This window comes from Suncus etruscus, chromosome 6 (genome assembly GCF_024139225.1).
Source record: "Suncus etruscus isolate mSunEtr1 chromosome 6, mSunEtr1.pri.cur, whole genome shotgun sequence".
In the NCBI taxonomy this organism is placed as follows: Eukaryota; Metazoa; Chordata; class Mammalia; order Eulipotyphla; family Soricidae; genus Suncus; species Suncus etruscus.
The window spans coordinates 6148868-6163638 of record NC_064853.1 but is presented as its reverse complement, the minus strand read 5'-3'; the positions used below and the strand labels follow the sequence as shown (position 1 = coordinate 6163638).

Below are 14771 nucleotides of genomic sequence, written 5' to 3'. Positions count from 1 at the left end.
CAAACGCCGCTGTGCTATCTCTCCGGGCCCTGTTTTTTTTTTTTTTTAAAGCAAAAAGAAAACTGGAAACTATTTAGCTTTCATTAACGACCATTTTCCATGTTCAAGCCAAACGTTAAAATTTTCACTCATCGGGGCCGGGCGGTGGCGCTGGAGGTAAGGTGCCTGCCTTGCCTGCGCTAGCCTAGGACGGACCGCAGTTCGATCCCCCGGCGTCCCATATGGTCCCCCAAGAAGCCAGGAGCAACTTCTGAGCGCATAGCCAGGAGTAACCCCTGAGCGTCACAGGGTGTGGCCCAAAAAAACCAAAAAAAAAAAAAAAAATTTTCACTCATCAATTGGCAAGAAAACACAGGGTGGCACCGTTTCACGCTGAGAGACAGCATCAACATTCTCAAGGGGAGTGGAGCAAAGTACTTCAAAAGCTTTGCAAGTCTCCAGTCCTTGGCTGCACGGCTCAAACGCCAAGTTTGGGATCAGAGTCAAAGTATAGCAGGTAGGGTGTTTGTCACTGTTCACACCTGGCACCCCATCTGGCTGACTGATGTGCACACTGAGACTGTCCACTTGCAAGGTGGTCCGCATAATCCTGGCAATAACCAAAATGCTCCTCCAGGAAGGCGGGGTCGAAACCCACCTGTTCGGTTACCAATGAGATACACATAAAGGTTTTGAGACGGAAATGTTCACTTCTTACAGCGAACATGCAACATTCAGGCACATCCATCTCAATCCTACAACAGCATGAATCCATCCACACACCTGCTGTCTCATTTTAGTCATTTCTTCCTAAGCAATTTCATAGCCACAGTGGCTGGTGCTCAGACCATGTGGTGCTGGAGATCACACTCGGCTCTCCCACAAAGCATGAGCTCAGCCCTGGAGCCGTCTCACAGGCCCCTCCTCTAAAATGTTTCATAGCGAATATGTAAATAAAACCTCTCACTCTAACCAAATAGTCACTCTCATGTGCAAAAATTCAGACTTGGGCCTAATTTCTCCTGTGCAGACAAAGCACGTTTTTTTTTTTGGTTGTTTTTGGGTCATACCTGGAATTGCTCAGGGGTTACTCCTGGCTCTGCGCTCAGCAGAAATCGCTCCTAGCAGGCACGGGGAACCATATGGGATGTCAGAATTTGAATCACTGTCCTGAACCTGCTGCATGCAAGGCAGATAGATGCCCTGCTGTGCTCCCTCTGGCCCTAAAACACAACTTCTTTACTTTGTTTTGGGGCCACGCTCAGTCACATCCAGTTTGGCCCTACCTGCTGTACCATCTCTCTGGCCTCCTCTTCTTTTTGGCCCACACGAGGGGGACCACAAGGGGTGCCGGGGATCAAACCTTGTGGCCGCATGCAAGGGAAATGCCCTACCTGCTGCACTGTGGCTCCGGCTCCCAGACACACTTTAAAAGTAACTTTTACAGTTATCTCTGGCCCATGTGAAAAAGAAATTTTTTTCGAGTAAGACTCCAGACACTAAACTGTGGTGACAACAAAATTTTTATTCAACTGGTTAATAAAAAAAAATATTTTTTAGAATGAAAGCATTCAGATGACCCCAACAGACTTAACAAATCTTTGCCCAATAGTTTATTTACTTCTAAGTTTCCAAAGCTTTTGGGGTAGGTATCTACCCAGAGCTGAGGTTACTACAAGCTCCTTAAGGTGGAAAGCCCCTAGGCTGCCACTACCGTGTAAAGGAGGATGAAACCATGCCGCAGACGGCGCACTTACCCTGGGTTCCTTGGAGCGTGGCAGTTTAGTCTTTGGAGATCCCCGAATAGCATTTTAAGTGTTACCATGTTACTGCTGCTGAGTAACAGTGCAAGTGCTAAAATGCAAAATTCAGATGTACAGGGTTTGGAAATCATGCCATTCAGATGCAAGAAAAAAATAAAAGTAGAAACATCCTTTTACAGAGGAAACTAAATCAAGAAACAGTGTGGCAATCACAAGTCTAAAGGACAATTTCATGTATCACTGTTTAAAACAGGAAACTCGCAAAATCAACAGACCGTTCACTGATCATTTGTCTTAGCAGATGAGGCATCAAGGGAAACTCAACACAAAACCTGGTACATTCTTCCGATTAGAAAACAAGCTCAGCTCTCACAAGTAGTCACATAAGTACAGTAGAGAATAGATTATTGCTATTACATACTTCACAACGCACCGTTCATGGTGAGTCTAATCTGTTTTGTAAACGGTTTTATTCAACAAACAGTTTTGGAGGCCAAGCCCAGTCACTTACAACCCCCCCGCCCCCCCAATCCACCCAGCTAGTTCTTAAAAGCGGTTAGGCTTCTTAATGGATTTCAGGCACAAGGTAATTGTGGTTTCTTCTACTTTATTCCTATTGCAATTAATTCCACTTTTCAGATCCAAGGTGAGAGGGGGGCAGGTTCTCCCTTCTTTTCAATTGATATGCTTTGCTACAAAGCATCTGAAAATCATTACCCGTGTTTAGCCCACTCCCCCAAATCTTTGTAGGCCAATCGTTTCCCAGGGGAGACTGATGCGGGCCATGGAAACAGCACATCACCCGACTGCAGAGGCACTGAGAAAAAGCTTACCCTTTTAAGTGTGGGCACCCAGACTTATAGAAAAAAACCTTAGTTTTAAAAAGGAAAAATAGAAAACTTTCCACTTTGGACAACGCAAGAACCAATAAATTGCACTTAAGTCTGGGCTGCGGGTGTCAATGCATGACAGGTGATGAATCCATTTGACTGGAGACAACTTTTCAAGTAAGTTTATTTGAAGCAAGACAAACTATTGCCAAGAAACTTTATGAAAGTTCCATCTAAAAAAAAAAAAAAAACCAAGAAAAAAAAAACAGGAAAAAGAAAAAGGGGAATTAACTGCTATGAATTCTTTGCATTCAGGGCTGCAAAACAAAGACACATATTATTTAAATCCGTTTTATTTAAGAATTTCCAACATTGACAACTCTTATAAAAAGCCTCCAAGCACAGGACACAGAACCGCAGCAAACAGCATTCTTAGGGTCGCTACAGACATTAGAACTTCCACCCTTGCGGGAGACCCCCGCGCTCCCCGGCGGGCGGGCTCTGCGGCCAAGTACTCTGTGAAACACACAAGCTCAGTCCGATCCTCAGCCCACAGCTCCAGTCCACATGACCACACTTGCAGATGAGGAACAGAGGAGAACACACACCACACAGCATTCACAGCAGTTGACAGGAGGGCAGGGGAAGTACAAGTATCGTTTCACTGAACACATTCAGCTACCGCTGGTTACCTAGGAATAGAACTCACTTAAAAGTCTTCCAACAGATGCGGATGTCCTTTGAATGTGAAAAATTAAAAAAACAAAAACCAAAACCAAAAAAGAAAAAACACTCGTACGTGATCTGCTCTCATTGCGCTCCGCACACTCTCGCACCAAAGCCACGGTTGAGAGACACATCTCGCCCAGTTAAAAATCTCCATTATGCACCACCAAGTCTCTGCACGCTCGCTCGCCTGTTCTCGCTCATACTAGCCTTTCATGCCTCGGCACCACCAGCAAGCCCACACAAGGTCTCCAAAGTTCAGACAGCCTTCTGGTTCCATAGCACAGCCTTGCGTTCACAGCGTTGAGAGACTCCATGAAATAAAGAGTAGCGGATAAAAACGGGGCACCCACCGTCAGAGACGAGGACTGGCAGCGTGGTGGCGAGGTCTTGAGGGAGAAAGCATGTGGACAGTGTTCTACGGCAGAATAGTTAGCACTACTTTCAGTAAGTGCTTCTTCCAGAAACATTTGAAATGAGATGAACTGCAGAGATTAAATGAAGGCTTCATATGGTACTTTCGTACATGAGGGGAGACAAGTTAAACACAGAAACAGAAATGAACCCAGGTATCGGGACACCATGATCTCCAGAGGAGAACCCCCCTCCCCCGGGAGAGAAATCCGTATGGTGGGGTTCAAAGGAAAACCGAGGAAGGACAGAGTTCTAGGCAATGGTCTCCATTTGAACATGCAAAGAATTCACGTGACAAGTCCAGGGAGTAAAACCTCACAGGAGAAACCTTTTGATAGCCACTGTAGTGTGTCGGTTTACCAATCAGGAAAACAGCAGTTCACTTGCAAACACTCAATAGTTCAACCCTTTGTGTAACAAAACTTATAAAATTCCTTTAAGCTCTTCCTCTTTTTCTAAAGAAAAATGTCAAAAATACTGCTGAATATACTTCACACTGAACAAACCAATTTTGAAAATTCTTAGTACATATGTATTTTACAATATACTTACCAGGAGTTTAGAAAAATCAGAGTTCCCACCAGTCTAGTGCATCTAACTAGCCAGCCGCCCCCCCGCCCCCCGCCTACATGCCCCAGCCCGAAGACTTGGAGTCCATGCTGGAGCCGAAGCCTCCGTTAAAGCCGCTGCCAGACCCCGCATTGGACGCCGACCCCCAGCCGATGGCTGCGCCTGAGTTCGAGCCACTGTAGGAGTTATTCCCCGACCCAAAGGCCTGGTTCGGCTCCCTCTGCATGTTGCCCTGGCCCTGGTTGTTGCCCGCCGGGCCCGACTGGTTCTGCTGACTGGCTAACATGCCCATCATGCCCCAGCTGCTCTGCAGTGCTGCCTGCGCGGCGGCCATCATGGCGGGGTTGATGCTGAAGGCGCCGAAGTTCATCCCGCCCCCCATGTTACTGCCCTGGTTGTTCCCGAGCCCCGCACCGCCCCCCCGGCTGTTTCCAAAGCCACCCTGATTCCCAAAGCCACCTGGACTCCCACCAAATCTTCCACTTCTCTCTAACTGCCTACTGCTATTGTGCTTAGGCTCTGCATTGGATATGTGGACGCTGATTCCTTTAATGATCAAGTCCTCTCCACACAGAGACTGGGCCACCTGTAAGAAACAAGGGGTGCGCACTGAGCGAGACCATCGCTGCCAACGCCGAGGAAGCAGACAAACCCAGAGCAAAGGCAGCATGCAGGGCCAAAGGGAAATGAGCAGCGACAAATCGTTCTGCTCGAACCCACGACCAGCCTCTGCTTTAGCCAGGACAGCAGGAACAATCACTGTCTTCCCAACTACTGGGTGCGCCACTTTGAGAACCCACACTGTACATGAATACACATATATGGAAAGGTTGTACCCAGGACTACAACCCCGCAGTGGGTGAAAAACACTGGAAATAGGACCTCATTAGCTGGCAGTCAGAGGAGAAATACCTGATCATCCGCAAAGGTGACGAAGGCAAAGGCCCGGAAGGGCTTGGGGATAAAGACATCCACCACTTCTCCATACTGGCAGAAAAACTGCCGCAGCTCGTCTGCTGTCATGTCCTCTGTGCAGCGCCCCACAAACACTTTCCTGCTCCTCAAAGGCTCATCTGGGCTTTGCTGAGCAAATGAAAGAAGAAACACCACAGTCAGTCATGAAATGCCCATTACAGGGCCCAAACCATAGCACAGAGGTAGGGCATTTGCCTTCCACGCACTGACTGACCCAGCTCTGACATCTAGCATCCCATACGGTCCCCCAAGCCTGCCAGGAGTAACCCCTTAGTGCCATTTGGTGTGCCCCCCACAAACAAACCAAAAAGAAAATTCCCATTACAACAAGGAGGTAACATCAGGCAAGCCAGACAAAAGCAGGTAATGGCTCATATTCTTTGCCTTTTTTGGGCAGCACCCGACAGTGGTCAGGGCCTACACACATGCCATCAGGCTCATCCAAGACAACAGCCTTAGCGCCTGTCCCCTCTATCCTGCGCCAACTTTGAATGTGCTAATTCAATCCTGGAACCACATGGCCCCCCATAACAGAGCCAGGAGAATTCTTTTTCTTTTTAGTTTTTGGGGCACCTCCAGCAATGCTCAGGGATTACCCCTGTGCAAACAAGTGCCCTCCCCATTATACTAGTGCTCCAGAGCCAGAAGATTCCAGTGCCCGACTGTATCTGGGTCCAGGAATGTGAGCAACTAAGAAACAGGTAGCAAAGATAATGGTCCCATGAGCCCGCTTTGCTCACGTGGAACAACCGAGTCCCTTGGAAGCCAAGTGTGTCTCTGCCCTTAGCTAATTTTGGCTGCACCTGGCGATACTTAGGGAACCCTGGGGTGCTGAGGCTTGACCTTGTCTACTGCACTCTCTCCGGCCCCCATATTTCATTTTAGTTTGCCTCCCCAAAGCCGAGGAACAGCAAGTACCTTTGAATTAGGAAGTTTACAGTCACACCACCTCCCGTCTATCATGTGTCGCTGGGACATGACTTTAACCTGGGTCTCATATTCCGTAAATCGAACGAAGCCAAAACCTTTCGAATGGCCAGTCTTAATGTCTTTCTTGACCTAGGAGAGACGGAAGTGTACTCAATCCACACACGTAACCAGAATTCGACAGCACACGAGTGGCTTTGACCATGAGTAGCAACTTTATTTTCACCAACTGACTCTTGAGGAAGAAAGCCTTCGCCAATCACCCGCACCGACAGTACTCGAGTGACACCCAACTCTCATTCAGTGACACGTACTTCTCCCTCCCTCCACTTCACTCCCACCTAAGTAAGCTTCAATAAAACTATCTTAAAAAAAAAAAAAGTAAAAGAAATGTTTTATTTGAAGTCAATCTAGTGCTTACAAATTCTTAACTGGTGCCTGAAAATCTGTTATCAGTAGCTTTATTTATCAGTAAATTAAACTGAACAAACCCCCCCCAACCCTAAATGGGAAAAGGGTATTATTTCCAGTATTCCTGCTACATATGCAAATACCGAACACAATCTTGTAACTAAGCAAAACTACCTCACTGAAATAAAATAAGGAGAACCATCTGCAGCAGACAAGGGCAAAGTGGCTCAAAGAAAATTGGGGGGGGGGGGGGGCCTTCACTGGGTGGCAGGGTTGAAGCCAGCCGTTACCTGGACCATAAGAACCTCCCCAAAGGTGCTGAAGTACTCCTTGAGGTCCTGCTCGGTGGTCTTCCATGGCAGGCCCAGCACGATGAGATCTGATGTCTTCTGCACGGCTCTTTTCACCTTCACCGCTGAGGAAGCGTCAGTCTCATCCATTTTCCTCTTGTTATCTAAACAAATAAGAAATCCTTTCAAGCACCCCTTAAATATTTCTGACCTGTGGGTCATGGGGGAGAAAAAAAAAAAAAGAATCGCTATGAAGAGTAAGAAAGCGAAACTTTATTATTAAAAAAGTGAAACTTGGGGCCGGGCGGTGGCGCTGGAGGTAAGGTGCCTGCCTTGCCTGCGCTAGCCTAGGACGGACCGCGGTTCGATCCCCCGGTGTCCCATATGGTCCCCCAAGAAGCCAGGAGCAACTTCTGAGCACATAGCCAGGAGTAACCCCTGAGCGTCACAGGGTGTGGCCCAAAAAAACCAAAAAAAAAAAAAAAAAAAACCAAAAAAAAAAAAAAGTGAAACTTAAAAAAAAAAAAAAGTGAAACTTCAGTGATGTTGCAGTCAACCAAGGGATGGAGAATTGACTCAAAGCGCTGCTTTCTTTCTAGTTTCTAAGTCATACCCGGCAATGCTCAGGGGAATGACTCTATGGAATGCTGAGGATCAAGCCCAAAGCGGGCATATATTGTACCCCTTGCAAAAAAAATTTTTTTTTTTATTTTTGGGTCATACTCAGCTGCACTCAGGGATTACTCTTGGCTTCTGGCAGACACAGAGGAACCATACGGGATGCCAGGATTCAAACCAACATCTGTTCAAACCAGCTGCGTGCAAGGCAAATGTCCTACTGCTGTGCTATCTCTTCAGGCCCTCCCCCATAATATTTTTTGAGTGAAAATCCAAGAATGGGGCCGGGCGGTGGCGCTAAAGGTAAGGTGCCTGCCTTGCCTGCGCTAGCCTTGGACGGACCGCGGTTCGATCCCCCGGTGTCCCATATGGTCCCCCAAGCCAGGAGCAACTTCTGAGCACATAGCCAGGAGTAACCCCTGAGCGTTACCGGGTGTGGCCCAAAAACCAAAAACCAAAAAAAAAAAAAAAAAAAAGAAAATCCAAGAATGTTTTTATTTCTAGTTTTTTTTTTTCCTTTTGGTTTTTGGGCCACACCCGTTGACGCTCAGGGGCTACTCCTGGTTATGTGCTCAGAAATCACTCCTGGTTTGGGGGGGACCAAACCATGGTCCGTCCTAGGCTAGCATACCTCTAGTGTCACTGCTTCAGCCCCTATCTCTAGTCTGTTAATATTTCAACTTTAATGTGCATTTTCCCCATCCCTGAGACATCACACAAATCTTTTTGTTTGTTTACTCCTGGTTCTGCACTCAGAAATTGCTCCTGATTGGGGGACCATATGGGATGCTGGGATTCAACTGCCTTCAGTCCTGGATTGGCTGCGTGCAAGACAAATGCCCCACCGCTGTGCTATCGCTCTGGCCCCCCTTTAAACTAATCTTTTACTATAAAAGTACATCAAGGGGCCGGAGCGATAGCACAGCAATAGAATGTTTGCCTTGCACACAGCTGCCCAGGACAGACCTGGGTTCGATCCCCAGTGTCCCATATGGTCCCCTGAACGAGGACTGATTTCTGAATGCATAGCCAGGAGTAAGCCCTGAGTGTCACTGGGTGTGGCCCAAAAAATAGAAACAAAGACAAAACAAAAGGCACATCAAAGGGCTGGAGCAATAGCCCAGTGGTAAGGCGTTTGCTTTGCAGCAACAAACCGGACAGACAGCAGTCCGAATCCTGACATCACATATGGTCCCTCAAACCTGCCATGGGTGATTTCTGAGCACAGAACCAGGAGTAACCCCTGAGCGCCACTGGATGTGACCCCCCCCCCCAAAGAAGGCACACCAAGCAGTAAGATACAGGTTTAAAAAAGAAAGGATGATAAAAAAAGAAAGAGAAAGAATGATAGCAGGTAGGCATTTGCCTTGCAAGCTGCTGACCTGGGTTTGAGTCCCAGTACACCATACAGTTCCATAAGCCTGGCCAAGAGTAATTCCTGAGCACAGAATGAGGAGTAACCTACAAGTAATGCCAGATACAGTCCAAAAACAAAGACATGGCACTGGCCTGGAGCACTCGCTTTGCTGAAGGTCCAGTTCCCAGCACTATCACAACTGGAATGTCTCTTGAGCACTGCTGGCAACACGTCCTCCAACAGTGCCCCTCACCTGGGCACCCCAAAATAAAAAGGGGTGCCTTTGGGACAGAAATAACTGTTCTTTGTATGTGGAAAGCCAGTTCAACCCTTAGCTCAAGTGTGTGGCCCTAAAATAGAGGTGGGACCCCAGAGAGGAACCTTCAGGTATCAATATTATTTGATCTGCTACTTTACTTGGGGTTGGGCCAGTCCAGTGGTACCTGGGACAGGGGTTCGGTCTCCTGTGTGTAGGCTCCCATGCTCTCCAGCCCACTCCACTAATGTCTGTCTACCACCGTTTCCACTGCCACCATTTCTCTTTGATGGAGGGGGATGGGCAGGGAAGAGCCCACTCTCAGTAGGACCACTCTTGGTACAGTGCTTGGGGATCGAATCCAAAGCAAAGCATGCACTTCACCCTTTGAAACCACTCTTCTGGCGTCCGAGCCCGACAATTTTTATTCCCACTGTGCTGATTTCAGTTTTGTTCTCTTTCCATTAAGTTTTATGTGTGAACTTGTGTCTAACCCAGCAGTGTTCAGGGGACCACTCATGGTGGCAGGGGTCAGATCCATGTATGGTACAAGGCAAGTGCCTCACCTCCTGCGCTCTCCAATCTTCCCCGTTTGACTCTGAGCATACATTAGTTTTTTTTGTTTTTGTTTTTGGGCCACACCTGGCGGTGCTCAGGGGTTATTCCTGGCTATCTGCTCAGAAATAGCTCCTGGCAGGCATGGGGGACCATATGGGACACCAGGATCTGAACCAACCACCTTAGGTCCTGGATCGGCTGCTTGCAAGGGCAAAAGCCTCTGAGCTATCTCTCTGGCGCCCTGAGCAAACAATAGTTTTCTAAGATAACCAGATTAGCTCTTCAAGCCTATGTTCTCCCTTGAACACAAAGTTCTTCCTCGCCCTTCACATCTGTCTTAGTTTCAATAAAAATGTATCTTTTTTTTTGGGTCACATCCAGCAGCGCTCAGGGGTTCCTCCTGGCTCTATGCTCAGAAATAGGCCCTGGCAGGCACGGGGGAGCATATAGGATGCTGGGATTCAAACCACCATCCTTCTGCATGAAAGGCAAACGCCTTACCTCCATGCTATCTCTCTGGCCCCAATAAAAATGTATCTTGCTTCACACAATCTCATACATACAACCAAAACCAGATTACTTGAGGAAAAAAAAAATCAGAAAAAAACTGAAGGAAAAAAAGGAAGAGAGAAAGAAAGAAAAACGATGAGCCTGTCACAAGGGAGACTAGAGATAGCACAGCGGTAGGGTGTTTGGCTTGCACGTGGCTGATCCAGGATGGACAATGGTTCAAAACCTGGCAGCCCATATGGTCCCCCGTGCCTGCCCGGAGCAATTTCTGAGCGCAGAGCCAGAAGTAACCAGAATGGCGCCAGGTATGACCCCAAGGCTCGGCAAACACGGTTCACGATCTGAACCACCATGAAACTCGGGAGCTATTATTAGCAGCACCATAAATTGTGGCCTAAATAAAAATGGGAAAGCAAGCCAGCTTGGGAAGGCAATAGAGAAGGAAGACTTTTCTGCTTTGGGGTCACTTAGTGGTGGGTGCTAGGGGACCCTGCAGGGCTAAGGAACGAGTGGGACTGAGTCTAGGCCTCCCACAGGCAAAGCTTATTCTTTACCCACTTGAACTATTTCTCCAGCCCAAGAGACTGCTTCAGAGCTGTTGCAGGTTTATAAGCAAAATTGAAAGGCCGTAGAAATATCTCAAACAGCCTCTTGTCCTTTCACAAAGCACCCCATTATTACCTCCAACCCTGGCATTACAGCTACTGAACCCAAATACGTGAGAAGCTAATTAAATCTGTAATCTTCAAAGTTCTTTTTTTGCTTTTATTTTGCTTTTGGGCTAGCCTCGGATTACTCCTAGCTGCGTGTTCAGGTGACCATATGGGATGCGGGGACTGAAGCTTGTTTAGTTGCATGCAACTGTACTACTGCAGAACAGCACCAACGTGGGCCGGGCTGGGCCTCAAGGATCATGGATCTAAATGACACTTCAGTCTACAGCCAACCAATTAAAACCCTTGAAGAAACCTCCACAGCCACGTGTTCCTGCCAACTGCAGCAGCGCTGAGTGGGCTGGGCCAGGCACCAGGGACGCTCAGGTTCAAGCCCCAGCACTGCGTAGTCCCCTGAACACCCCAACCAAAACAGAAACCATTAACTGTTTTCTTTTTCTCATCTAGTCCAGGAGCCAGATCAGAGAGGTAAGGTGCAGGCTTTGCATGCTTGGAGGCCTGGGAAGATCCCTAACACTGCCGGATGCTCCAGCTGTACAGAAATGTACGAATTTCTTTTTTTTTTTTTTTTTTTTTTTGGTTTTTGGGCCACACCCGTTTGACGCTCAGGGGTTACTCCTGGCTATGTGCTCAGAAATCGCCCCTGGCTTGGGGGGACCATATGGGACGCCGGGGGATCGAACCGCGGTCCTTCCTTGGCTAGCGCTTGCAAGGCAGACACCTTACTTCCAGCGCCACCTACCCGGCCCCACGAATTTCTAATTTTTACTTCCTGGTTTGATCCTTGACACAACTCTGATCCTGAGCATCATGCCAAGAATAACCTGCAACACTACTGGCAGTTATCCAAACAACCCCTTAAAAAAAAAAAAAAAAGGCAGGGGCCGGAGGATAGCACGAATGTAGGGCATTTGCCTCGCATGTAGAAGGGCGGTGATTCGAATCCCGGCATCCCATATGGTCCTCTGAGCCTGCCAGGAGCGATTTCTGAGCGCAGAGCCTCAGTGACCCAAAAACAAAACAAACAAACAAAAAGGCAGGGCCACATACAGTACTCAGGAGACTACAGAGAGGTGGGTCTGAAACATGAGGTCACCCCCCTTCTTGCTTTCCCACACTATCAGGTTAGAGAACATCAGCATGCTGGGCAGCTGAGATTTAAGCGCACAGTCATAATTAAGGCTGCACTGATGCAAGATTTGGGTGCCCACAGTTCCTGCTTCTGGGCAGGTGGAAAGGGGGTGTCCTGTGCAGGGGACAGGCCCTTTAGAGGTACTAAGCCCCAAAGTGGATGAATTGGTTCCATCGTTACTGTGGGTGTCCTTAAACTGGCACCAGCACAGTAAGTGCCCCCTTGAAAAAAGTCCGTTTTGCCTGTCTTAAGCTGCTGCCAACTTTTAATTATAGGGCCGGAGAGATAGCAGTTGTAGGGCGTTTGCCTTGCATGCAGCCAATCCAGACGGTAATTTGAACCCCAGCATCCCTTATGGTCCCCCAATCCTGCCAGGAGAGATTTCCGAGTGCAGAGTCAGGAGAAACCGAGAGCGCAGCTGGGCGTGACCCAGTAACAAAAACAAAAAGAGTTTAATTATAAAATGTTTAGAGGCACCAGCCTCTCACGTGGCCCAACCAGGTTCCACCCCCAGTATCCTATAGGGTCTCCCATGCACAGCCAAGAGTGACCCCTGAGTGCAGAGCGAGGAGAAAACCCTGAGCACCACTGGATGTGGTCAAAACCCACCACCCAAAGTCTCTCTTCTTGGTTTTCCCTGGCACAACACTCACCAACAACTGGGAGGCACTGACCTTTGGGGTAGTTGACGACATACACCAGGTTGCCCCAGCCTGCGTCAGGGGCATGCAGGATGCCCTCTACCAGGCGCACACCCCGCATGCACTGCGACACGGGGTTGCGATAGCGCAGCCCACAGGCACCCGGGAACTGGGCCGTGACAGTGGACAGCAGCACGGTGCCATCGTCCTCCGACGGGATCTCAATGGGCTCATCGTTCTCATCCTCTGTCACCCGGATGTACTCGGACATCTTCCTCCTGCTTGTCTGTGTGTAGGGGCGGGGAGGGGGCACTGAGTCAGTTTAGCATGTTCGGAATCCAGGGGGACTCCCCCAACTGAGGAGCCTCAAGGCACAGAGCCCCAACAACCCTGTCCCTGCATGTAGGCCCTTAGTACCTCCGTCCTGCGCATGTCCAACACTCCCACTTCTACCCTGTGAGCCTTTAATATTCTGATCCCCCTTGTGTGGGCCCTCAGCACCTCCATCCCAAGTGTGTGGGTCCCTAACACCCCTACCCTGAGTGTATGGGCCCTTAGCACCTCCATCCCGTCCGTGTGTGTGGGCCCTTGGCACCTCCATCCTGTGCATGTGGGCCCTTAGCACCTGCATCCCGAGCATGTGGGTTCTTAGTGTCTCCATCCCGAGTATGTGGGCCCTCAGCACCTCCATACCATGTGTGTGGGTCCTTAGCACTTCCTTTCCAGCATATAGACCCTGAGCAGCCCCGATCCCACGTGGAGAGGCCTTTAGCACCTCCTTTCCTGCATAGAGACCATAGCACCCCCGTCCAGTCCAGAGTATGTGGGTGGGTCCTTAGCACCTCCTTCCCTGTGTGTAGGCCCTCCGCACCTCCATTCCGTGTGGGGGAGGCCCATAGCACCTCTGTCCTGAGCATGTGGGCCCTGAGCACCCCAACCCCGAGTATGTGGGCCCTGCGCCCCCCCATCCCTGTGTCTAGACTCTTAGCACCTCCCTACCATGTATGTGGGTCCCTAGCACCTCCATCCTTGTGTGTGTGGGCCCCTAGCATCTCCACCCCGAGTGTGTGTGACCTTAGCACCCCCATCCCGAGTCTCTGGGCCCTGAGCACCCCCATCCATCCTGTGTAGGGAAGGCCTTTAGCACCTCCATCCCGTCTGCGGGCGCTTAGCACCCCCTTTCCTGCATATAGACCCTGAGCACCCCTCATCCCGAGTGTCTGGGCCCTTGGCACACCGAGCCCTGTGGGGGGAGGCCCGCAGCACCTCCATGCCATGCTTGTGGGGGCCCCGAGCACCCCCACTGCAAGTGTCTGGGCCCTGTGCACCCCCATTCTGAGTGTGTGGGCCCCGAGCACCCCCATCCCGAGTGTCTGGGCCCTGTGCACCCCCATTCTGAGTGTGTGGGCCCCGAGCACCCCCATCCCGAGTGTCTGGGCCCTGTGCACCCCCATTCCGACTGTCTGGGTCCTGAGCACCCCCTTTCCCGCATATGGGCCCTGAGCACCCCCATTCCGTGTGTGGGCCCCGAGCACCCCCATCCTAAGTGTGTGGGCCCTGAGCACCCCCATTCCAAGTGTCTGGGCCCCGAGCACCTCCATTCTGAGTGTCTGGGCCCCGAGCACCCCCATCCCGAGTGTGTGGGACCTGAGCATCCCCATTCCAAGTGTCTGCGCCCCAAGCACCCCTATTCTGAGTGTGTGTGCCCTGTGCACCCCCTTTCCTGCATATGGGCCCTGAGCACCCCCATTCTGCGTGTGGGCCCTGAGCACCCCCTTTCCTGCATATGGGCCCCGAGCACCCCATCCCGAGTGTCTGGGCCCCGAGCACCCCCTTTCCTGCATCTGGGCCCCGAGCACCCCCCCCATCGCTCGCGTGTGTCCCCCCCGCACCCCGATCCCCGCGCGCGGGCCCCGAGCACCCCCTGGGCGCGCCAGGCCCAATCGACGGCCCGCGCGGGGCCCGGGGCGGGCAGGAGGCGGCGGGGCGGGGCGGGCGAGCCCGGGCCGCCACTCACCCGCTGGGCCGCGGCTGCGAAACACGACGGGACCTTGGGCGCCGCGAGGGACGGACAAGCGCAGCCGCCGCCGCTCCGGGACGCTCCGCGACGCTTCGCTCGCACAAAATGGCGCCCGCGCCG

General features: G+C 50.5%; 1 protein-coding gene across 4 annotated transcripts; it reads right to left on the bottom strand.

Moving 5' to 3' along the window:
* Positions 1 to 1484: 1484 nt before the first annotated feature.
* Positions 1485 to 14771, bottom strand: TARDBP (TAR DNA binding protein). Of its 4 annotated transcripts, none has more exons than XR_007496772.1 (7): positions 14649 to 14771; positions 12665 to 12917; positions 6886 to 7049; positions 6176 to 6316; positions 5195 to 5365; positions 3652 to 4868; positions 1485 to 1833 (listed from the first exon to the last, which is right to left on the bottom strand). XR_007496772.1 is itself a non-coding variant. In XM_049775347.1 (6 exons), the coding sequence occupies exons 2-6, from the start codon at positions 12900 to 12902 to the stop codon at positions 4338 to 4340; spliced, it is 1245 nt and encodes a 414-aa protein (XP_049631304.1). In that variant the 5' UTR covers positions 12903 to 12917; positions 14649 to 14771; the 3' UTR covers positions 2908 to 4337. The 4 variants fall into 4 exon arrangements, 1 of the variants encoding a protein (XP_049631304.1); XR_007496770.1 differs by lacking the exon at positions 1485 to 1833 and adding an exon at positions 2908 to 3310; XR_007496771.1 differs by lacking the exon at positions 1485 to 1833 and adding an exon at positions 2908 to 3264.

What these genes read in the sequence shown, in the direction of transcription:
- TARDBP (XM_049775347.1), bottom strand. Translation starts at nt 12,902, where the DNA reads ATGTCCGAGTACATCCGGGTGACAGAGGATGAGAACGATGAGCCCATT. An exon ending in GTAAACTTCCTAATTCAAAG is followed by an intron (nt 5,366 to 6,175) that starts GTACTTGCTGTT and finishes TCATTTGCTCAG; the next exon opens with CAAAGCCCAGATGAGCCTTT. An exon ending in TCACCTTTGCGGATGATCAG is followed by an intron (nt 4,869 to 5,194) that starts GTATTTCTCCTC and finishes TGTTTCTTACAG; the next exon opens with GTGGCCCAGTCTCTGTGTGG.